The sequence below is a fragment of the Columba livia genome, chromosome 5 (assembly GCF_036013475.1).
Source record: "Columba livia isolate bColLiv1 breed racing homer chromosome 5, bColLiv1.pat.W.v2, whole genome shotgun sequence".
Lineage (NCBI taxonomy): Eukaryota > Metazoa > Chordata > Aves > Columbiformes > Columbidae > Columba > Columba livia.
The window spans coordinates 5,502,436-5,527,734 of NC_088606.1; the positions used below are offsets into that span (position 1 = coordinate 5,502,436).

Below are 25,299 nucleotides of genomic sequence, written 5' to 3' on the forward strand. Positions count from 1 at the left end.
CTTCTGTGTTGCCAGTGATATTTCATATACATTTCTGTACAGGAACTAAAGCTCATTTAAAATGATTTGGTTTTTAATTGAGTTCTGTAGTCTCTCCAGTAGCACAGTACACTGCAGTATCTTGCTCTCAAACCCTCCTACAGTGATGAATCAGTACTTAGTACAGTCCTTGTGTACAAGGTCATTCAACAAGTATTGCTTTACTCTTGGTTCTTTCTATGTTGTTGCCACAGCTGAAAAACACAAATCTGCAAAACTTGCACACATTCATCGAGACATTCATAGGTAACATCTCTGATAGCTCCCAAATCACTACTTTGTGAGTCAGATAGTGAAAATAATTAAGTGTGCATAGTGACACTGGAGCAGTTTTTAGTTCTCGGGATGTACTTACATTGTTTTGTTAGACTTAAAAGTTTCTGAATGGGATGGGGAATGAGATAAAAATGTGTTGCTTGCTGTGCAGTGTAGAAACTCTCCTCCTTTGGGCAGCAGCAGTAACAGAACTTGTTGGATTTGAAGTTAGCAAGCAGATGCGGCCTTGATGGTTGTTTTCCCTATTCACTTGTCTGTTACAGAACTGCCTTGTTCTGCTAACACTGATTGCTCTGTGTATAAGTAATATCCTAACTATTATGAGGATGTTACTGCTAGTGTGTTCGCTGTTTGTTTTATTTTTAATCTTCGGCATATTTCTAAACAAGATGTAGTTAAGCGGATCTGCAGTATTTTGTGGCAAGCTTCTTCACAGTTCCTAAAAATTATTTTGATTAGTGGACTTGTGAATATTTCTTATATAAATAAATCAGAACCAATGTTGAGACAATTTTTGTGAGGACGGGGTTAGCATTGTTTTTGTTAATGGCATGTACAGACCTGCTGCAGACCAGGGATGGAAGATACCTGCTCATCAGTACTGAGTTGAAGGTTGTGCTGTTTAATGCATCTTTGAGGTACTCAGCTTCTAATCGAGGAAGTATTGCATTGATTCCCATTGGGAAGTTTTATTTTTGTCACCTCTTTGGCTTGCCTGTGCTTCCACAAGCAGGGAAAAAGAAATCAGTTGTTTCTTTCCCATTATTATCAACAAGGTTGGGATACAGTGAAATTCTGAACATTTCCATTTTATTTCGGCTGTTTAAATAGGCTCTGTGTGGAGCATATTGAACTCCATTCTTGGGGCTAGAACAAGCATAACAGAGACTGTTCCTCCAGGTTGTGCTGCTTAGTCATCTTTTCTCCCTTCTGTCAGTGTTCATTATGGAGCAACATATTTGGAAGAAGGGCCTCTGGCCAGCAGAAAGGTTGATTTTCGTTGTCATTCCAACTCTTTTATGTTGACTTTTAAATACTAGTATCACAGAATCACAGAATCGACTGGGTTGGAAAAGACCTCAGAGATCATCGAGTCCAACCCTTGGTCCAACTCCAGTCCGTTTACTAGATCATGGCACTAAGTGCCATGTCCAATCTCAGTTTAAAAACCTCCAGGGACGGTGAGTCCAGCACCTCCCTGGGCAGCCATTCCAATGCCTGACCACTCTCTCTGCAAAGAATTGCTTTCTAATATCCAGCCTAAATTTCCCCTGGTAGAGTTTAAGCCCATGCCCCCTTGTCCTATTGCTGACTGCCTGGGAGAAGAGACCACTATATAGTATATAGGTCGCTGGCTAATGTGTATCATATTCTCTTTGCAGAAGTATTTACTGAAGTACGCCCTCGTTCCCCAATATGTACGTGCCCGCTAGAAAGTTAGGCAATGGTAGCACTTAAAGGGCTTCTGCTTTTTCCTACTTTGTTCCTTTGGAAGGACAGGATTGTAAGTTCTTCTTCTAAAATAAATATTGTGTTATTATAAGCACAGCTTTTGATGACTGTATTATATGTGTGTGGGGAGATATCTCTCTGTGTTCCGTTCCTGTTTCCTTCCCTCTTAACACAGCTGATAGTGTTCGGTGAACGCTTTCTTATGGCACACAGCCTCTAGAATTTCTGCTGTTGGAGAGTTTGGAGTTGTAACCATAATGTATTTAAGGAAGAACTAAGTAATTGATGCAAGTCATTCAGCAGCAATTTAACAGGTTTTAATTTGTCTGTAGTACTAGGCAGTTAAAGCAGAGTTAAGCAGTCTTGCTTCTGGATGAGGTTAAAAAGAGGAATGAATTTGCAGCTTAGAGCATATTCTAAAAGTGTGCTAAGTTCTGACATGACTCCTGTCATAGTATCAAAGTATCACAGAGCCAAAAAAAGCGCTTATGTTTATGAAATCCTTAATATATGATACTGTACATTGAAAAGGCGTTCTCTTAAAGCCTTTAGGATCAGCATTAAAAAGTCATGCATAGGATGGCAGGAATGTGAATGGTACTTTTTGTGAAGTAGTTTCTTGAAAGTGAGATGGAAACCACAAGGGCTGCTTAGTTTAAGGAAGGTGTATGTTTTTAAAGGTGCCGAGGTTGTCAATATGTGTTTCTGATTACCCTTTTAATAAATTACAAACAAGTATTTTCCCTAGAAGAGAAGTTTAAAGTAGCTACAATTACAAAATACATTTTGATTAATTTCGGAGACTTCTTACTTGATACCGCTTTAGTAATACAAATAATTGATGTTTTCATATGAAAAATGCTGCTTTCTTTCTCCATTGACGCTTTACAAAGTGATCACTAATGTAGCTAAGGAAATATTTCTTGTTATGCTGCTCTGTTACACGCTTTTTCTGCAAACACGTTGTCTTGCACCAAGTTGTGCAGCAATGCTGTCGGTTGCAGTCGCTGTTGCACATTTCCGTGATGTAAATAATTGTGGAATGAGCAATTTCTTACTTACGTAATAACTTTTACGTGGTCAAAAAAGGTTTGGTTTATCCTTGAAGTGATTCAATTACTCTGAAAGACAAAAGATATTGGCGTCTTCGGTTTCTGTCCTGCCTGGTCCTACTTCTGTCCCTACTAGTCCCCATCACGATAGAAAATGAAATACAACCGCCACTTTCGTGTTAATAATTTTATAAAGGCAAAGTCTTTTTAAGTAATGATAAAGCTATGGTATTGCGGTGTGTATACCACCACTTAATTTTTGTTATTGAGAATTGTCTTGTAATTGTCTAAAAGCGTTTTCTGTACTGAGCAGGTGGTGTCTGTGGGGACAACCACACAGACTTGATAGAAATGTCAAGTTTTGTCATTGGTGTGTGTATATATGTGTTCACATGTACTTACGTGAGACTCTCAGGAGTTGGCTATGCTCATTCTGTCCATTCTCTTAACCTGAGAAGTGAGAGGGAGAGAAACTTCAGTCCTGGAAGAAAATTACCGGGGTAGAACGGGACACATTGGACTTGCTTACTTTGAAGGAGTCGCACACTCTTACTCTCTGCCGTGCGTTTCCTTGCCCCAGGCAGGACGCTCACACGTGGCTGCTGAACACAGACACTTGTCTACACTTTTATTTAACAGTTATGCCGACTCCTTGTCCTGATGCAGCTCAGGAAGGAGGCCTGAGAATGTTTGCTTCTCCACCTTCCTTTCCTGAGGTTGTGCGATAACTGCATCTCGTATAAAATAAAGGATCATTTTGGAAAGAGTGCCTTTCGTTTTAGTGCTGGGAGAGGGGTTTCAGGTGGGCCTTTGGGGTTATTTTTTTGTTTTCCTTTCTGTAGTCCACCTGTTTCAGTTTTGGACAATGTGGAGTGGCTTAGCACTTTTTCCCTGTATGGCAAAGGACAAGCACCTTCGGCAGAACAAGCCACTTTTGTATTTTCAACTAGAGAAAATGGAAATAAAGGGCTGAAAAAAGCTTGTAGGCAGGGGCTGGTTTTGAGGCCTGGGGTAGATTCGTCTTCATTCAGGTGTGAAACTGGGAGCAGGGCTGAAAGCGTGACTGCCCCGCTCCAAAAGCTGCTCGTGCTTCTGTTGTCTCTGGGTCAGAGGGGTGATTAGGAAGACTTCATTATTCAGCGTTAATTATTTTTTCTTCCCTGTTGTTTTGTTCGTGGAAGTGAAATACAAATCTATAAAGTTGGCACTTGACGGTTTGGAGTCTATAATTGCTTCATATTGTTTGGAAATATCTAATGTGACTTCCAAGGTTCTAAGTGTATTTGTTGTAACTGAGGAAAGCAGAATATCTCACACAGCTCTCAATTCTCGTAATTTCCTTATCTGTCCCAGTTTTAAGCAGAGTTTAGTATGTTTTATTAGCATATTTTACTTAATACTCAGTATTTCTAATAATTTATCTTTTAGAGATGAAAAAGTGGCATATGTCATCTGGTTTATGAAGGGTTTGCTTGATTTCTTCCTCTACTATACTAGTTTTAATTAAATAGGTAAAGCTTCCAAAATCAGAGATAAACTAGACTGTTATCTATTTATTTACCTATTTGCTGTCGGGTATCACGTTCTCTTGGCTTTTTTAATACAGTCACCAACCATTTGTCCCCTAAAATGATTCTTTGTGGAAAATTAGTACTTTGACTTTAGTTCTGAATGTGTTTAGCAGAGGATCATGATGATCTGCTTGTAAATCAGAACGATGAGAAATGGCGCACACTGTAGGGTCCACAGAACTTCTGAAAACAAAACAACCACAAACCAAAAAACCCAGCCAGCCAAACCACCCTAAAACTTAAAAATATACCAATGAAATATTATCAAAGTGTACAGAGAGAGCTGATGGGTGGCACATTTCGAGTGGTAATGAAACTCAAATTTCAAAGAGATGGCATGAGTAAAACATATATGTGTGTGTATATATATATATGTGTGTGTGTATATATATATATATATTTAAAATAATCTAAACTTGTGAAAACACGGAACTTCAGAATGATTTTGAGCACTCTGGTTTTTGCGCTGGGCTGATCGATGGGTGCCAGTGCTGAATTAGTGATGTGGGGGGGAAGAGCTCACTCTTCATTTTCCCTGTTAGTTTGGGAAATATTATTAATTAGTGTAGATAATTAGGCATATAAGTGTCTACCTTTCTTAAAATATTAGGTTTGTGGATTGGGAAAAGTTAGTTGTTTTGTGTGTACGGGTGTTATAACATAAGCCATTAAGATAATTCAGAGATACCACAGTGGTATCTCTGCTCTGAAGATGGGGCGACCTTAAAGCTGATCTTGTTAAGCTTAATTAAATTTGTATTCATGTCTTTTTACATAGTTATTATTGCAGTCTGTGGTTTTCATCTAAGATTGTGACTGTTCTATTGAGTTATTTTATGAATGAGTACTTTTCTTGTTGCAACCAATTAGTGCTTACAACACACATATATTTGATATTCATGCTGGCTCAAGAGATTTCCTTTTAATACAAGTTATCATAATGATATGCACAACAGTCTTGAATTTTAAGTTATTGCTGAACAAAGCGTGTCTCAAGTGGTTTAAATCTAGAGTGGTATTTTGTACTCTGACCCATACAAATGAACTTTTACCTCACTGGAATGCCCGACCGCAGCCACCTGGTCTCTGCTCTTTGCAAAGGGCCCATTCGCGTGGCTCAGACAGTGGGATCTGAACCGGCGCGGGGGAAATAGGCATATCTTCATCTTCTTGTCAAGGAAGTTCTAGTGAAAACGGCTTTATTTAAACTGTCTAAGGAGCAGGTCTTTCTCAGGTAAAGCTTGCAATAGCCTTGTAGCATTCTAGTCTTCAGCTCTGTATTGATGGCAACGGATGGAACTGAGTTTTAAGAGAACAGGGTGTCTACTAAGTATTCTTTATAAATCAGACTTAGAGTTGCAAGTTTCCAGTACACCCAGTCTGTTGGTAGCACTGTATTGATAGTGTAGCAAAAACTGTCACACACTTGTTTCTCATTCCATTCATGTTGTCTTTTTCTGGGGTTGTTTGTAGCAAGATGATTCAAAGGTGGTATAAGTAAGGAATAAATGGATTGGGTGAAAAGAAAAATTGGAAAACCCAAAAAACTAAAACCAAACAAACCCCTAAGATTGTTAGATAACAGTAACTGATATGGAGCCAGTAGCTGTGGTTTGAAGTGCGGAGTGTATTGTAAAGAAGGATGTCTAAATTAAACTGAGCCTATTGCATCCCAAAGCTTTACTTTGTACTGGCTTGAATCTCTGTGTGAAAATGTTGCCTGTTCTTAGACTGGATCTTGAACACCACCCTTCATTTTGCTTGTGAACTAAAGAAATGTTTAAATGGAGGTCTTACATGTTTTAGAGAATGTTCTAAATGGTGAGATAAACAGTAGACTCGTTTTGTCAGCTTGGGAAGGAGATCTGATCATCTTGTGCCAATGTGTTTTCTTGGCTTTGTACTAGTTTTTGATGACGGTGATGAAAGGACCTTGAGACGAACTTCATTATGCTTGAAGGGAGAAAGGCACTTCGCAGAAAGTGAGGTAAGACAATGGTAGACATGCAATGAAAACTAAATAGTTAATTTATTATTATTATTTTTCAATAACCAGAAACTGCAAACTAATTTTGCTTTTCTCTTTTTCCACGCAGACACTTGATCAGCTGCCACTGACCAACCCAGAGCACTTTGGAACTCCAGTTATTGGGAAGAAATCTAATAGAGGGAGAAGATCTTCCCTTCCTGTGTGAGTTTTGATAATGCTTTCTTGTTTTCTATTCCTTCAGTGTCCTTTGCTAAAACCGAAGTTGTACTATTGAAGCTGTAATGCTCTATCACGTGAGTTGTGTACACAGCTTATGGACTTAGATAATTCTGTTAGTGCAGACATGTTCCCATGTTAGTAGTAGTATGAAATGGATGCAGTTTTTTTCCTTATAGTAGTCTTAAGAATGTTCATAATTCTTTTGTGTAACATGAAGTTGTGCGTCGGAAAATGTAGAATTTTTGACCTTATTCATACTGCACAAAGTAGGAAAAAAAGGGGTGATTTAAATTTCTGGGGTAGAGACCATTTCTCTTTGTTTAATGTCTATACACAATCAAATCCTGATTCGTGCCTCCAATTCCAACATGATGCTGTTATAAATACGACTAGTTGGAAAGAGTTTCTACAAAATTCCTCTTACGGAAGTGCACTTAATATTTAAGTGTATTTCAGGCAGTTTAATCTCTTAAAATTCTAATTTGGGTTTTGAAGCTTTTCAGAACAGGAAGAAACATCTGGTTGGAAGCTTATTTGCTTTCAAATATTGACATCAGACAAAAACTTTAAAATACTGTATGTTTTAATATTTTAGTACTGAAGATGAAAAGGAAGAGGAAAGTAGTGAAGAGGAGGATGAAGATAAAAGGCGTCTCAACGATGAATTGCTTGGCAAGGTTGTGAGTGTGACCTGTAACTCTGAGAAGGCAGACTGGTACCCAGCTTTGGTAAGTTGCTTAAGATGTTGACATTTCTAGTGTCATACTAATAATACCTTTTTCGATATGAGCACCATCTGACTTGTTACCTGTGTTTGTGCAGTGGTTTTCCTTGATAGGATGGTTAAATAGGAGAGCAAAGATTAATGTTTATGTGTAAGATACAGTTTTATAGCTCTTAAGTCTTTCAAAACTGCACATCAAATGATTGTTACATCCCAATATTTTCTAATGACACGATATGTTAGCAGTTGCACTCCCAGGCAATTTAAGAACAACTAGATGTTTTAATTTTAATAGGAGTAGAATTTTCATCTTATTGTATTTAATAATTGCCTTTTTATTAGACTTTCGATTTAATTAAATATTATTCATGCTTGTATTTACATAAATGGCCAGTTACTATAGCATTAGAGGTTAGTTGTTATTTTTATTTGGCTGTCAGTGTAGGATACTGCTCTTCATTACCATAGCTGATAATAAATATATATTAAATAAATTCAAGTACAAGTAGACTTGTACTGTAAAGGTAGACGCTTTGCAGATACATACAGGAAAATTTAGGGATGCTTATTAAAAGTTGCTTTCTTTAGTAAACTTTTTGGTATTGTCAAACAAGCTGAATACACATCTTCTGGCATCCATCAGGGATGTGTTTGTTAAAAAAATATACTTGGAACATTAAGCAGGTGGGTTTTGTTCACTTATTTTTGAGGATTTGAGTTACGTACCTGTATATTCTGTAGTCCTTTGAGTCTTTGGGGTTGGCTGCATTGAGCTCAGCTGTTAGAATCTTCTGCCTTAGTTTAACATTTAATTTCCCCGTGTGAATCTGGGATCAAACAGTAACTGGCTACACAGGCCAGTGTCTTCCCTTCCTTAAAGAACTTTATGGTGAAATGTAGGGTGAAGAGATGACATTGACGTACCCAGCTGTAGTTTAACGTGTGAAATGTGGTATAGTTGTATGTGTTCTGATTGTTGTATCGCCGTTTACTAATGACAGATTTTAACTTAACATGGTTCTAACTAGGGAACTGAGTTACTAGAGTCTCTGCCTGTTCTGTTCTCTGATGCCTGAGAAACAGGAATATCTTTTCTTGCCTTGTTCTTTGGAGGGTAAAATTCCAACTCCTCTGAATGGGGTGGCACAGCTTCCGCTGAGTCCTGATAGATTACAGAATGTCAGGGTTTGGAAGGGACCTCAAAAGCTCATCCAGTGCAATCCCCCCATGGAGCAGGAACACCCAGATGAGGTTACACAGGAAGGTGTCCAGGCAGGTTGGAATGTCTGCAGAGAAGGAGACTCCACAACCTCCCTGGGCAGCCTGGGCCAGGCTCTGCCACCCTCACTGAGAAGAAGTTTCTTCTCATATTCAAGTGGAACCTCCTGTGTTCCAGTTTGTACCCATTGCCCCTTGTCCTATCATTGGTTGTCACTGAGAAGAGCCTGGCTCCACCCTCCTGACACTCACCCTTTACATATTTATAACCATTAACGAGGTCCCCCCTCAGTCTCCTCTTGTCCAGCTCCAGAGCCCCAGCTCCCTCAGCCTTTCCTCACACGGGAGATGCTCCACTCCCTTCAGCATCTTGGTGGCTGCGCTGGACTCTCTCCAGCAGTTCCCTGTCCTGCTGGAACTGAGGGGCCACAACTGGACACAATATTCCAGGTGTGGTCTCCCCAGGGCAGAGCAGAGGGGCAGGAGAACCTCTCTGACCTACTGACCACCCCCTTCTAACCCACCCCAGGTACCATTGGCCTTCCTGGCCACAAGGGCACAGTGCTGGCTCATGGTCACCCTGCTGTCCGCAGGACCCCCAGGTCCCTTTCCCCTATACTGCTCTCTAATAGGTCATTCCCCAACTTATACTGGAACCTGCAGTTGATCCAACCCAGATGTAAGACTCTACATTTGCCCTTGTTATATTTCATTAAATTTTTCCCCACCCAACTCTCCAGCCTGTCCAGGTCTCGCTGGATGGCAGCACAGACTTCTGGATCCAGAAGTTCATCTGCATTTGACATTTTCCGTCTGTATGTGGTCTAGAGCAACAAGTAAACTTGTTGTATTTATGGTAATACACATACTACAAATGTATTTTTATCACGTTTTTAAACTTAGAAATGATACTGCTGTGGAAGGATGTGCTGGATTCCACGCTGGCTTATATTATCCACACCTCAAAAGAAAATCCTGCTACTTGCCTCTCGGTGTGAATGCCAAAGATCAGAAGCTGATAGAATAAGTGGGTCTGTGGCTTTTTAAATAGATGCTTTAAACAGGTTTTGTATGAATGAGAGGGAAAGAAAAGCCGAGTGAATGAACAGGATCTTATGGTGTCACCCCAATAGGATCGTTTTGAGTTTACAGATGAAAATGAAAACTTATCTGGCTTATACATAACAGTTAATAGTTTGAGGTAAACTGCTTCTTGAAATTTGTCATTGTTGGACTTAGTAGTGTAAATTGGAGTAGGTTTCTTTTCTCAGAACTGCAAATTATAGTAGAAGAAACAGGAAAATGGCCATTTTCCTGCTGTCCATCTTTCTTTCTTTTCAAGATCAGCTTTTTTTTCTTCTTTTCCCCTTAAAAAAGTGTTTTATTTGAAACTTCAGGTTGTGTCTCCCAGCTGTAATGACGATGTCACGGTGAAAAAGGACCAGTGTTTAGTTCGATCCTTTGCAGATTCAAAATTGTAAGTAAAGGCTTATTTTCCTTAGATATATATGGAAGAAAAATTCCCCAACAGGTCACATATTGTTTCTGAAGACATTATTTCTTTCAGAAGGAAGGAGTACAATTTTGTGTATTGTTGTTTGTACACATTTGTCATTTCCAGCAACTTCTGTGCTTATTCGCCCACTTGACGTTGTGTGTACAGATAGAGTTCACTGGATTAGTGCATTTTCTGGTGTTTATTAAAAAAACCCAGATGTTACCACTTCAGATGATTCCTGTTTCCTGAAGCCTGAGTTTTGGTTCTAATTATTTTGCTTAATGTCTTAATTATTACATCTATATGGGTGTTTGTTGTAGTAGTTTGAATTTCTGATTGACTCGTTACCTCCAGTGCCCAGATGTCCACTGCTGTTCAAACAGTGAAGTTTTCAAGTGTTCAATCGACTTTCGTAATAGAAAAGTGAATGTGAAGTTACTGTTTAATTACAATGTGTACAGGACCTGAACGAAGATTCTTGGGAAAAGGTCCTATTAGTCCATGCCCCCCCAATAAGGAGGGGAGGAGGAAGAGAGAGATGTGTGTCTTACTTATGGATTAATATATTCAAAAGAATACAAAGTCTGTTTTATTTACAGCTGTTTCCCTTTTTTCTGATGCATCTGTCTCAACATATTGCGATTAAAAACTTTCTTGCGGAAGGCCAGCTGTCACTCCTCTTTCTTTCTTTTGAAGTGAACGATTTGTGCTTTGCTTTTCTTTTTAATCGCCGTGATTTTCAGTGGGCTGCGAGTATTTGATCACTGAAACGTATTTAAAGTGACTGAAGACTTAATTCATTTTGGCCTCTTAATGTAGACGTGTATCATCAGCTGTTTAGATAAGTCTGGTTCTTTATATACTGAAGGTAGAATATTTTGCTGGGGGAACACTTTTGTAATTTAAAAGTAAAAATCAACTATTTATCAATGCAGATGGGTGAGTTTGACTTCACTGTTGTGCTGTGCTGGTAGAAATGTATTTTGAAAACGCAGGGCTTGTTTTTAGCTAGATTGCCGGTTTGGGTAGCAACTGGTGATCCATGTCAATATTTTCAATTTAGAAAATGTGGTTTTGCCTATGTAGAGTATTTTACCTTTGCGAATTTGTGCAGGTTGAATATATAAGATCAAGAAGCCTTACAAACCTTTCTCCGTTATTTAATTATAAGGGTTCTTTTAGTGTCTGCATTTCAAAGAAAAATTAGAAAGTTACTTTAGTTTGAATCTTGTATTAGGATCCACAATAACAAGCACCTTGTGCATTTAGTTGTTAGAATGGACTTTGAAAGTGAATTATAGACCTTGAAAATGTTAGGAATTGTTGTTTTTCTAAGTCAAATGCTTGCTCTACTGTGATTTAAAAATAACAACAGAACCTTGTTCTTTTTCAGTTACTCAGTAGCAAGAAAGGACATTAAAGAACTAGATGTTCAAAACTTACCAAAACCTGAGTCCTCTCCTAAAAAAGGTAAATTGGAAAAAAATTCTAGGTATTTAAAAACAGCTTGTTGAGTTTTGATAATTGCTCAGGGATGATTTGCAAACAATTTTATATATGAAAAATGAGAGAAACTTTGGATATGACTGCCTTATTATTAAAGTAGCAATTAGTAGAAGTGTTAGTTGTTTTTTATATCCTTCTTTTGGTCCACTCCAAATCCATGGAAAGTGAATAGAATGTTTTCAAGGTACAGTATTTGAAATGTCATTGAACCAATGGGACATATAGTTACCTCTCCTGAAACCAAATTTAGTGCTATTTGTCTTTACAATAAAAATACCCAGATAGGAAGGTGTAAACTTGATTAGAACAGCCTGCCTGTGATTAATGTTTGATTTGAAAGTACAATTACAGAACTTGATTTCTGGATGGATGATGTGACTAAAAATTCATGTTTTTAGAGGCCTTCTAAAAGGCCAAGAGTCTCACTTTAATGTAGATGATTCTTAGTGTTATTTTTCCCAATCAGACCTAAAACCACAACATTTGTTAAGGAGAGAAATACTTAAATTGTATTTATTAGAAAGGGACAAAAAAAGGCAACATAAGCCAACCAACAACAAGAAAACCCCATTCAACAGCGACGATTCCTCCGGTTGGAGTAAAGATGTGAACAACAGTTCCTTAACAAGTAAAGATTGAACGTGATTCTCACAAATGAAAGCTTGAGGTGGCTTTGGTTGCTTTGTGTAATTCTTAATTGATTTCCCGTATCCTTTCTTCATAGTAACTATTTCAGAGTACAAGAACTTTAAAACAGCCGAAAAATGATCAGATGACAGGTTTAAGATGAATTGAAGAAAGGGATTTTTTTTCATGTAGAACGTAATTGGGTTGTGACATTCACTGCCATGAGGGAATATTGTGGAACCAAAGGTATTAATGGTTTCAAGAAGAGCTTAGACAACTTTCTGGGGGATACTGTGTCAGCAGCTATTAAAACCTGGTGCCTTTTCTTCTCCACTATGAATTGTTCATTACAGCATGTCCCTCTTTTGGGTATTCTGATTCCTCTTTCTTTATTGTGTCCAGGGGACACGTTTTGGGGTTATCTGGGTTCGTTTTGCTTTGTTGTTTTCCCCCTTGGAGAACCACTTCAAGGAAAAGAATTTGAGGTATTTCCATTGTACAAGTGTGACTTTTTCCAGTCCCATCACTGTTTATTTTTCCTTTACCATCTCTTCAGACAGTGCTCTTAAGCAAAACATTGGCTTTTTTTTTGGCAATCTAAACTTTTAAGACACGATGAGATTTTTGAAAAGAAGAAAGTAAGTTGTGGTACTTATCTACCTGTGATGGGTTTACTGTTTTAAGTAGCTTCGTTACAGTATTTATCTCTTTCCTACAGAGGCAGAACACAGTTGCACAGAATGTATGTGGATAAGTATAGGTGCCTCCCTTTGGTCCTGTTTACATACATAGGTGTAAACGTAGTAGTGTTCATGGGAACCTACGCCTAGAAAGAACTGGATGCTGTATGTGGGGTGGATGTTCTCTACTCTCAAAGTGTGTAAATAAGTGTTTAAAGCTGGAGTATCTGTTTTATCAATTCAATTTTTGGTTCAAGTTGGCACAGTGATTTACAAGAACGTGAAAAGGAAGTTAAAAATGCTTTGTGATTCTGAATACCGGGGATGAGGTAAAACCAGGGCCCTTTCTTCCGCAGGGCTACAGGAGGCCAGCGCGTTTCTCAGCACAAGGGGTGTTCCTCGCAACTGGAAAATGGACATCAGTGAAATTCTGGAGTCCTCCAGCAGCGATGAGGAAGACGGAGCGGCGGCGGAAACTGATGAAGAGGAAGAAAAGAGAGAAGAGAAAACAGAAGAAGTGGCGGTAAGTCTGGGCGATTTCATTCATTCTTCAAAGATAATTTGATAACTTCGTAACTTCACTCTCAGACTTGGTTTACTTACTTCAACATCTTATCAGACCTGTTTATCTTTCCTTTGCTACCACTCGTCTTTATTGGGGTTTGGGAGCAGTGACAGATTGCCTTATGTTATCCACTGCAGAAATTGGGCACAAATCTCAGAAATTAAGAATTTAAGGCAGAGAACAGTGACAGAATGTCAGGAGAGGCATAACCAAAAAAATGGATGCTGATCTAAGCTTAAATAATTAGAAGTAACTTTGTATTTTTCTTTTGTGCCCTGTGTGTGGCTTATATACAAAGTAACTTGTTGCTGTAAACAGTGTAATTAAAAAGAAAAAGGCTATTAAAGCAATAGGCTGATAAGCTAATGTACAGTGTCTTTAAAGCTATTTGGTGCCTAAGACACTATTTAAGAGCCGTACAGGAATCACTTTTGTAAGTATGTGAGTTTTCTCCACACCAGTTTGGGAATCACAGAACCATATGCAGCGATGTGGATGGACTTTCTGTTGAATATTCACAGTGATGTCATTTCTGCGTTGGAATATTTCGAGTGGCTCCTTTTCCACCAAGTTAGCCTGTCATCAAAACCGTATTTCACAGAATTGTTATCCTTTTATTTTTGGTTTTAACCTTGATGTTTAGGAATGGGGGGTGGGAGGGAGGCGGTGCTTGGTCGTGGGGTTTGTTTGGTTGTATTTTTTTTCCTCGTTGTGTGATTTTTCCCGATACGCTCGGAAACATTCTATAGAGAAATCAAACACCGAAGTTTGTTTTGTGAGGAAGGTCGAACGCCGTTTTCCCCCCCTCAACACCCCCCCCCGGCCTAACCCGCGGTTTCTCGGCCCCGCCACAGAATGGCCGGCGGCGTTGCCACGGCAACCGCGTGTTGGCCGGTACCACGCATGCGCTGGGGGGGGGGGGTTGGAGCGGGCGCCGGAGCCGAGGCTTGGCCGGCGGCCAGGGGGAGGTTTGCCAGATGCTGGGAGATGGGCCGGCTCTTTTCTTTGCCTTTCATCTAATGTCTGAGCTTTTTTTATTTTTTTCCCTTAATTATTAATTTATTTTTTCATTTTTTTTTTAAATATATGGAAGAGAATGTAAGTAATGCCGTATAACTGCGGATGCTGTGCAGGGAGAGAGAAAGCCGGCAAATATTTGGAAGCCGTGCTGAATTATGTCCAGGCAGTGGGCAGATTAGATAGAAAGGAAGTTAAGACCATTTTACATTTGAAAGAATGCAGCTCCTAGGTAAGGATTCCGTGTTTTAATCTCTAACGTTAACGTGGTGGTTGAGAATGGGGGTTTGACTTAGATTTCTGATCTCTCTGGTGGTGCCAGGATAGATCTTTCCAGGTTTAAAAGAAAAAAAAGGACAATAAGAATCTATTTTTAGGTGTTAATTTTGTGCCTTGATAACAGTGTTCTGGAAAATGGAGTAGATGTCTGTATGAGGGTAGCGGTATGATTAGATAAATATAAGGATGAATGTGTGCAGAATATAAAATCCTCTGGGTTTTTTCCTCTGTTTGCAGTGAAAAGGACTGAATAGGCCACATTTTGCAGGGTGTGAACTGTTGCAGTCCGTGCTGGTCTGTTTGTATTAACGTTGGCTAAAATTGCAAACTATCAGTCACTAAAAACTGGGAATTGCTCTACTAGTTTTCTGGTATCCATTTTAACATAATTTTTCATGGCTATTGCATAAAAGTGCTGTGTGTTTCAAACAAAGAAGGGGGAGGGGAGAGCTTGGTGGTTTTTAAAAAGAAAAAGGCATTCATGTCAAAGAAATCGAGGTTATTTTAAAGAGTAATCTACATGTAGAGTGGTGAAGCAAAGGATTCCAGACAGGTAGATGTGCTGGTAGGAAAAGCTGTAGAATAAATTATTTCCAGGTGACAAGCATGTAAAAATAAGGTGAGCATCAGGATGCTGAAGCTACATAGCAGAGGACAGACCTTAATCTTTTTTGATTATGTCAGAGCAGAACTGTCATTCCGGCCCATTAAAGCAAATTCCTGATGCAGCTGTCACTGTAGATATTCTTATTCTAATTATGGGCCATGGTAGATATTACAATTAGAGAGCACTTAAGGAATTTACCGTAATTTCTTGTTTCTTTTCCCTTAGAAAGGCAGTAATGCTGCTTGCGGAGGGAATCGACAAGTGAATGTTATTGCCTTGTGTGTGTTTGACTACAAATGTTGGAATTACTCAATCTGTGCATTTGCATTTTGTAGAGTTTCTCCATTATTAATCAAGGTCAAAACAGCTTCTGTCCATCCTCTGCCGGAACATTCTCAGTGGACCTTTTGTTTTAGAACTGCAAATTGTTAATATTATTGAAGATGGGAGTGAGATTTTTGGTTTTAATAGCCTTTTTTCTCCTCCCACCCCCATCTTTTAAAATGCTGTCGAGGCCTGACCAGCCCTGACAGACCTTCATTATATCAAATGTACACAGGCCTTCTTCATATATAATGAGAGCATGAAGTCAGTGAGAAAAGCCCAATTCTGGATCCTGTTTTTCTGAAGTAGTATCTTTTATAATGATAATGGAGCAGGGAGACCTGCTGTAGCCGGTAATAATAGATCCAACCATTTTTCCAGTTAGCTGGGTTAACATCTGTAACTTTGTTTTGACAGAGACTGTCTTTCTAATTGCGCTGCCTTTCATGGCATCATAAGAGTACGATAGAATTGATACAACAAGGTTTCCAGGCTTTTTGTGGTTGTTCTTTGACATCTTTTGTAAGCAAAGGAGTGGGAACCAATATGGTGGTGGTGAGTAGCGACTCCTCGTCGGTGGTAAATCGTGTGGTCCAGGGTTGGCTACAGGGGAGGAAAATGTGGAGACTGCTTGTCATTGACATGGTCAAATTGTTGGGTTTTTGGCAATAATTGCGAAAACTCTTTGGAAAACTCTGGAGGCGCTATGGAGAAAAATTCTTTATCAGATGAAAATTTAAAGGATCAGGCAATTGGTTTGAATCCAGGTAAAAATCTGAATACTGCTTTTGATTCTTATCCAGTTCTCAACGTGTCGGAATATGAGAATGAACTGGGTTTTAAGGGTGCATTTGGCAGTCAAAGAATGCACTGCAGCTAAAAGGAAGGAGAAAATCTAAACTCCAGTATCTCCACGTAGAAATGGAAGGTTTTGGAACATTTATTAAAAATCAGGCTATATATACTACTGTATTTATTTGTATTGAAGTTGTTCTGTCAGGGAGGAAATCGTACCTCTTTGTGTCTTGGGATTAAATAGGCAAATAGTCCCCTTTCTACAAGGGAGCATGTAGGCAACATTTGGTTTTGTGTCTCAGCCTCCCTGTAGGCCATTCTGATTCTAACAGAATCATCATTTAACACGCAGTATTTGAAGTATATTTTCTGTATGTGTTCTTAACAGTTACATTCTCATAAAATTAAAAGTAAGATATTTGTTCTTTAGAGTTTGAATTTTGCAAGTTTTGAAATTCTATCTTTTTTTAGAAAGTCAAGAGCTGGAAAAAGGAATTTCTCTCTTACCTGTAGAATTGGTTATAACACCATCTTTGAGAGACTCTTCCAACTTAACTACATCACTTTAATAGCAGTTCCTTGTCTCCCCCCCACTAATCGAACGTGCAAAAAATGTTCAGGGAAGGTTCTAGCCGGCCGGTCTCCATCTCTCATTGAAGAAACAGCTGCAGCACCTCTAATATGTGATTAGAGGAATTTTCACTTAGTCTTCATTCTGACAGTCACCTGAAGGATGTGTCTCTGGTAGGATTAATAGTCTGCGTTCATTTAAAGTTCTTAGTGTTCTTACATCGCAACGTCATGAGGAAACATCAGTCAGAGTTGCTTTACGTTGCTGAGCAGGGAAAATACCAGAAGCGTTTTCCAATATGCCTATTCTGCAAATAAGGAAGGATTTCAGTTCTCGTGATAAGTCATTACAAAATATTTTCTCAGCGTGAAGAATGGATGAGTATATGAAGTCTGTGACGTGTTTTAGGAGGCTTAAGATTCCTACAAATGGTCAGTAGTCGTCTATTAAAATATTTCTTTTGCTTTAAAGCAGTTCTGGGTTCCCATTAAGTCTTTTCTATGAATGACTGCGGGAGACCACATAAAATGATACATGAATTGTCCATTTTTGTTGCAACCTATGTGTATTTTCAGATAACCTTGAAAAAGCTGACTCCAAAAAATAAATACAGGAATACAGTAATTTCAAAGTTAACGAAGCATCATATCTAGAAACAAGTGCTTCATTTACATAGATTGAAAAAACCCTAAGCAGCTGTGATGTGTAATATGCAGAAGAGCCTTGAAAAAATAGCTAAGATTGATTAGCTAGTCATCCTTCTCGTGTGTGCGTGTATCTGTAGGAGTTTGGGCTACTGTGAAGCATGGCCTGTATCACGCCATGCACAAATGTTGTTTAAGAAGGCTTATTGCTCACCGTTTTATGCTAACAGGCGTTCTTAGAATATTCCTCAAAGAGAAGCGAAGAAGTTGCAAACCGAGGCGCAGCTCTGGAGTGAGTCGCTGTTGAAGAATGGTTGGATTCCTGGTTCCTCTTGGTAGAAATCAACGTTTTCAGACCGCTCTCATCTCCACATGATGTAGAGCTGTTAACTTATTGCGATCAGTTTAATTCTTTTCATTTCCTTAATTAGTGTTCGAACTGGGCGTCAGAAAGCAACTGTGCAAGTGATGAAAACTCATTTAAGTACTTTAAAACAATGTAATTATGTTAACTCTCATTCCGGCAGCTTGTCTTGATCATAAACTCTTCTGAACCACAAATCCTGTACATGTTTTTCTTCCCCTTATCTTGCATTATTTCACAGAAGAGTTTAAGGTATTGTCAGTCTATTAATAACATAAAAGAAAGACTTGTCCCTGGTACCGTAGCCACATATTGATTGAGAATATGGTGCTACAGGCTTGTAAGTAGATACTAATTATTTGTTTTCTAAAATAACCTACTTAATCCTTTTTGCTCTCTCTTCTATGGGTGAGTTTCCACAGAAGCTTTAACATCTTTCTGTAAAGAATGAGTCAGGATAACAGCCCTAAATTCTTGTTTAAAATCATGCTAAAGAGAGGGGCAAAACTGATGGTGAGTGAAGTGCCTTGAAACCACATGAAGCAAAGCAAGTTAGGAGTTTTCTACATATTTCTGTGGGGGTTATGTTGTGCTTATTTGCTGGTTGTTATTCTCAAAATAATTTCACAAAGTAATTTCACCACTGTATTAATTGGAAGACAATAAGATATTGAGTTGGGAAAGAAGTTTGTCCATGATACAGAGATCCTGTGTTCACCGCTGAATGCATTGTTTTACTGTTTGCAATGTTCTCTAACTGATGTGACCTGCTAGTCAGAAAGGAGGAAAAAAATCTCAAACCCATACAATTTCAGCTTTTTAATTTTAAGTAAAAGAGCACATCTTGGAGATTATTTGTTTTTTAATGCAATTCAGCAAAACAAACAAAAATCTTCATGTTGCATTTAGTTCTGGGTGGTGGGCAAACAGCAGAAAGGTCTCAATTTTGAACTCCTGCCGCTTCAGAATTTCATATTGTTTTGCCTCTCACTTGGGTTTGTCTTTACCTACAGTCTCCCTTTCTCGCAACATCTATGTAGGAAAAAATGAATCAGAGAGACAGAACTCTCTTAAGAAAACTGATTTTGAAGAATTGAGCCCCTCAGTTCCAGCAGGACAGGGAACTGCTGGAGAGAGTCCAGCGCAGCCACCAAGATGCTGAAGGGAGTGGAGCATCTCCCGTGTGAGGAAAGGCTGAGGGAGCTGGGGCTCTGGAGCTGGACAAGAGGAGACTGAGGGGTGACCTCATTAATGGTTATAAATATGTAACTGGTGAGTGTCAGGAGGATGGAGCCAGGCTCTTCTGGGTGACAACCAATGATAGGACAAGGGGCAATGGGTACAAACTGGAACGCAGGAGGTTCCACTTAAATCTGAGAAGAAACTTCTTCTCAGTGAGGGTGGCAGAGCCTGGCCCAGGCTGCCCAGGGAGGTTGTGGAGTCTCCTTCTGTGCAGACATTCCAACCCGCCTGGACATCTTCCTGTGTAACCTCATCTGGGTGTTCCTGCTCCATGGGGGGATTGCACTGGATGAGCTTTCCAGGTCCCTTCCAACCCCTGACATTCTGGGATTCTGTGATCACTGTGAGCTTAGTTATGCCCAGTCTAAAATGGGCGTACGCGTCTGGCCAGAAGTGCTTTGGACCCAGCAGCGCTGCCCTGTCCCTGCTCAGAAGACTGTTGGGAGTTTTAGCTCTCTAGTCACTCCCTGGTGGTGATGACAGGTTGTGACATCAATGTTTCTCAGGTGTTTTCTTTGCTTTGGGTGCAGCTTTTAAGGTCACTGATGCAGCAGCTTAGATCATGGTTGGTGTATTTAAAATAAAACTCTTAACTCAGAACAGTGGACACTCCTGGGAAATCATTATGTCCAATTATAAATAACTGCAATGAAAACTGGCCTCTTATAAAAATCCATTTATCCTAGTGTTGCAATAACCACACGAAGGATTTATCTTTGTCATTATGACCAGTAGCAGAAAAAGAGTTTGCAAGAGCTGATACAGGATTTATTCCTTGGTGACACGGGTCTCATTCGGGTCACCTCTCATACCTGGTATCCATGAAATGGTTAACGTTCCGTCTGCAGTGTGCTATGTCTAAACTACATTTCTGCCGTTCCGACCTACAGTTCTCATTTGGCATCACGCCCACATGAAAGAAATGGTTTGAATTCAACTATTCAGAAATATTCCTGAATGTTTACTTTTTTAGATATATTTAGTTTGTACAGTTTGCGTCGTGTGGCCTTTAATCAGTAAACATTACAGTACATGGTAGAAATTTCTCGATCTTGAAGTTGGTTTGCAGGCTAAATGGAGAGAAAAAAGCTTTGGTTTCTATAGCAATGGATCATTTGTTAACCTGGAAGAACAAAATAATTCTATAGGTAACTGTTTCTCTTTATATAATCCTTGTAATATGCCGTATGAGCAGATGGTAACTGACGCTCTACAGCGTTGCGGTTATTCATTTAATTTCCTCAAATTATTTCCCGAGGGAAAAAATAGGAAAATAAGGAAACAGATCCTGTGTCTGTCGGATGGTGGGCGATCCCCGTTGGGCTCAAGCTCAGAATTCCCTGCAGCGGGCAGGGCTGCGATTCATTCCGACGCTGAGCAGATCGCTGGTGAAGGCGGCGGTAGCACATACATTTACATTTCCCTGCCCCTCTTCACGCCTTGAAGCGTCAAGTTTACAGAACGCAGAGACGGCTGAAATTGAAATTGCCGTTCTGGTTTCCTTCTGGAACTGCCGGTGACTTTTCCTGTTATTTTTAATAACGTGACGGTAAGATTTTTTGACACGTACTGTACGTCTTTTCTTCAAGACAGCTGCGGTCTTCCTTGTGCAAACCAGCCATCCCTGTGATTGCCAGGCTGGCAGGAAGAAAGTGGCATATGTAAAGCATTGCAGGGAGAAGACTTATTTTTGCTGCTCTCTCCTAGCATCTTACAATTCCATTATATATGTGTATATGTAGAAATTATTTCCCTCCCCCCAAATATATGTACTTTATTTTCATATTTTCCACCCGCATAAAATCAAATCTTTATTTCACGCTGTAGACTGATTGCTGTAAAGTTCATAAGCGTTTGTTTCTTTAGGGATTAAGTCGTAAAGATAAAACTAAGGAATTTGTAATAATAAATTATGGAGATGTGTGTTCAGGGGATTATGGAAGTGACTGTAAATGTGTTTCCAAATATCGAGCGTTGGAGATAAATCACAAAATGAATGCTGTCTGGAGCATCAAAACATTTGGAGAAATAATTGTTCTGCAATATTAGTTATAGTTAGAATAAGGAAGATGAGTAAAAAAAACCCCAAATAACAACAACTAAACCACACACACATACAAACCCCACAAAAACAGAGTATCTGTGAACTGCTTCAGTCTTGTAAATAACAAACCTTTTCTGTATTAGGACAATATGTTAAGTGTATTATTGTTTTCATTGTGAGGGTCGCGCTCGTCCTTTCTTGTCACGGATTGAGGCTTTTCCTGACCTGCATTTCCTTTCTCTCCTCTCCAGGTGTGTACGTCAGTCTCCCCAGTCCCTTTTATTTTCTGCATATTTCACCATCATATGGGTGCAGGGCCAAATGGGAAGTGGTTTGGCTTTAGTTCTTGCTCTTAGGCTTTTGTACAAATAATTTATTGCTTTGCATATTTCATGTTTTCATTATGACTGCGTTTGTTTTCACAGCCTGAGGAAGAGCTTGATCCTGAAGAGAGGGACAATTTCCTCCAGCAGCTTTACAAGTTTATGGAAGACAGAGGTAACACTGATTTTTTTTGGGTTGCTTCAAATTTTGTTTTGTAATATCTAACCCACTTTTTTAATGGCTTTAAAAATTGCTTTTAAATGTAATGGATGTTATTACAAGCATTTTCTTAAGTCCATGAGTAAAGGTAACAGCTAGTCTGGTACAAGTAAGAACGCTTTTCCCCATTTTCACGTTGCAGCTGTGCTTCCAGTGCGCAAAGGAAACTAAAATCCTCCCTGAGGTGTTTTCTTTTGGTTTTGCTTTCATAAAACCTTTTTTTAATGTTAACAATCCCTGTTAAATAAGCTCTTGGTTGATTTCTTATTGTGACAAACGTGGCTGGGAGCTCTGCTACGGTTCATCGGGGCTGGAACCTGAGGAGGCCGTTGGTGGGCGGTGAGAGGACGGGAGATGCACCGTCCTCAGGGCTCGTTGCGGAATGGACTGAACCACGTGCAGGTGATACTCACCTGAAGAGACAACTTAAAAGATTCTTTGTCCAGCAGCTAAAACAAGAAAACAGCATATTTTAAATGTCTGTCTTTACAGAATTAGGTGAGATGGCTAGAAATGGGGAATAAAGTCCTGGCGTAAGCCATACGTTGAAAGCGCATGTGCGATGATGTGTAGAGAGCAGGATGTACCTGCTGACTGGGGAGAACTGTTGTGTAAGCCATTCACGTTTGCAGTTGTGATGAGACCGACACTAAAGTGGAAGGTTTTCTGTTCCGTGGCTGCACACTCCCCCACTCCTTTTTTATTTTTTCCACTTTATTTTTTTCCTTTAAACTATGGAGTTTTCATGGGTTTTAAAGTGGAGGGGAAAATCAAATTACCTTTGTAGGAGAGGTTCTGCATCCCTATTGACGGTAGGTGTGTTCTAGACCACAGGATGGTAAAAGAACAGTTCCACGACTGGTTGACATTGCCAGTGCTTATCACAGGTTTAGAAATGGATCCTGTATTACGGAAAAGCATACTGGAGTTCATCCAGTGTAATTTTGAGGGCTCCTGTGTATAACCAGTGTTCCTGGAGAATAACATGCCTTGAGGGAATAAGAAGCTATATCGGAGCAAAAAAAATCCCTATGCTGCTGAAATAATCCGAAATCTTCTTTCCTTTCTAGTAACCTGATTCTTGCCCTTTTCTGTTTGCCTCTGTCCTCACTCCATTAAGCACTCTTAGACTACAGACCAAGTAGGGATCATGTCAGGGACTTGCAGAAGCAAAAGAAGAAAGGATTTGTGCACTGAATTTGAAGAGTCAGTCCAGAAACTGTTTTTTTAAGCTAGTGTGTTGGTTGAGCAATGTACAGACTTCTTCAGGACTGGGTCTTTCCCCCTGCCTGTCTACGTTGGGGTTTTTTCTGCTTTCTGTCCTTATAGCAAGATTTCTGTTCCCACCAGATTTGTTCTACGTTCTGTTCTTTCAATGTGAATGTTTTGATTCATGGAATTGTGACAGTATTCCCAAAATCCTATCAAATTATTTTAATGATGCCAAATATAATTGCATGAAGATGAAGGAAGATGAGGAGCAGCAGGGAAGAGGAGTACAGAGGAATCTACATATGCAGCCACTTGTCTCAAGTCACTTTTGGTTTCTCCTTTTGTCATCGTTATTCTTCTTTATATCATTGAACTGTCCCAAATACTTATATGCTGTTTGGGCTTTGTGTTTTTTCACATTCTGACAATTTACCCGTGCAGCTCTTTCTAATCCAACATTTCTGCTTCCTCCCCGTGCCTTTCAGACCACACTGTTTTGAATTAATCTCTTTGCACATTGCCATGTTCCAGCATCCATTGGGTGTTCTGGCTGTGAGAGGAACAGTGGGATGCAGCCAACATTGCACAAACCTGAAAAGGATGCAGAGAAATCATAGTTCTCCAGCAGCTGGTGCCAGTATGCTGATAAACCACCCAGAAATAAGTGTTGCATTCAAAAGACGCCTTAATTACTCGTTGGAAACTACTGACTTGTGACAAATCTTAGAACTATTAAATGCAGCTTTTAAAATATAGAAAGATACTAGTAATCAAATATTGTGCCCCTGCAGCGCTCCAGGCTGGGCACAGAGTGGCTGGAGAGCAGTCAGACAGAAAGGGACCTGGGGGTACTAATGGACAGGAAGCTCAACATGAGCCAACAGTGTGCCCAGGTGGCCAAGAAGGCCAACGGTATCCTGTCCTGTATCAAAAACAGCGTGGTCAGCAGGACAAGGGCAGTGATCCTTCCCCTGTACTCTGCATTGGGGAGGCCACACCTGGAGTATTGTGTTCAGTTCTGGGCCCCTCAGTCCAGGAAAGAGATTGAAGTGCTGGAGCGGGTCCAGAGAAGAGCAACACGACTGGTGAAGGGACTGGAACATAAGACCTATGAGGAGAGGCTGAGGGAGCTGGGGTTGTTTAGTCTGGAGAAGAGGAGGCTTAGAGCTGAGCTCAGCACTCTCTATAACTACCTGAAGGGCAGTTCTAGCCAGGTGGGGATTGGTCTCTTCTCCCAGGCAGTCAGCAATAGGACAAGGGGCCATGGGCTTAAACTCTGCCAGGGGAAATTTAGGCTGGATATTAGAAAGAAATTCTTTACAGAGAGAGTGGTCAGGCATTGGAATGGCTGCCCAGGGAGGTGCTGGACTCACCGTCCCTGGAGGTTTTTAAACTGAGATTGGACATGGCACTTAGTGCCATGATCTAGTCAATGGACTGGAGTTGGACCAAGGGTTGGACTCGATGATCTCTGAGGTCTTTTCCAACCCAGTCGATTCTGTGATTCTGTGAGTGAAAGAAGCAGTTTGCTGTTCTTTGTGGTAACTTCTTATTTCTGGTTTTGTTTTCTTTAGGTACTCCTATCAATAAACCACCTGTTCTGGGCTACAAGGACCTCAATCTCTTCAAGCTTTTTCGCCTGGTATTTCAGCAGGGTGGGTGTGACAATGTAAGTGTTGGATGTTTCTTGAACTATAAATATGTCTGTTCATTCTAACGGCTGTGGCTGGTGATTTTGTTAGATATCATTGCTGAATGTTCTTGGTTAACAAAACCCTGAAAACTTCATTTTATTTTCTTTTTCCTCCCTCCAAAGATTGAGAGTGGTGCTGTATGGAAGCAAATTTATATGGACCTTGGCATTCCGATTTTGAACTCGGCTGCTTCCTACAATGTAAAAACTGCTTATAGAAAGTAAGTTCTCATATTGTATAATGGTGAAAACAGTTTTCCTTTGATAGTTTAGTGAAACATTAGGTGACATTCTTCAGTTAATGAACATTTCTGAGCATCTTCCGGTGCTGAGGATTGAAACGGTGGAGGAAAGGAGTGCATAGGGCTGCATCAGTTCCTGTTGCTCTAGTACATTAGAATTCTGCTTGTTTTCTTTTCAGGAAGAATTCACTTCCAGCATGTGATGATGCCATTTCGCAGTATAATGATGAAACTAATTAAAAAAGCTTTGGCAAATTCAGTTTTGCTGTTTATGGCGATTTACAAGAACAGACTGTGTCCTCAGT

The 25,299-nt window shown here is 39.8% G+C and overlaps 1 protein-coding gene across 5 annotated transcripts in view; it reads left to right on the top strand.

Moving 5' to 3' along the window:
• The window catches only part of ARID4A (AT-rich interaction domain 4A), a 52,966-nt gene that overhangs the window by 11,766 nt on the left and 15,901 nt on the right, over positions 1-25,299 (top strand). For all 5 annotated transcript variants that reach the window (XM_065063211.1, XM_065063210.1, XM_065063212.1 and 2 more), the window contains exons 6-14: positions 6,298-6,377; positions 6,487-6,581; positions 7,195-7,327; positions 9,939-10,018; positions 11,433-11,509; positions 13,209-13,375; positions 21,730-21,802; positions 24,634-24,728; positions 24,876-24,973. In XM_065063211.1, coding sequence (XP_064919283.1) covers positions 6,298-6,377; positions 6,487-6,581; positions 7,195-7,327; positions 9,939-10,018; positions 11,433-11,509; positions 13,209-13,375; positions 21,730-21,802; positions 24,634-24,728; positions 24,876-24,973 — 898 coding nt within the window. The remainder of the gene's footprint in view (positions 1-6,297; positions 6,378-6,486; positions 6,582-7,194; positions 7,328-9,938; positions 10,019-11,432; positions 11,510-13,208; positions 13,376-21,729; positions 21,803-24,633; positions 24,729-24,875; positions 24,974-25,299) is intronic.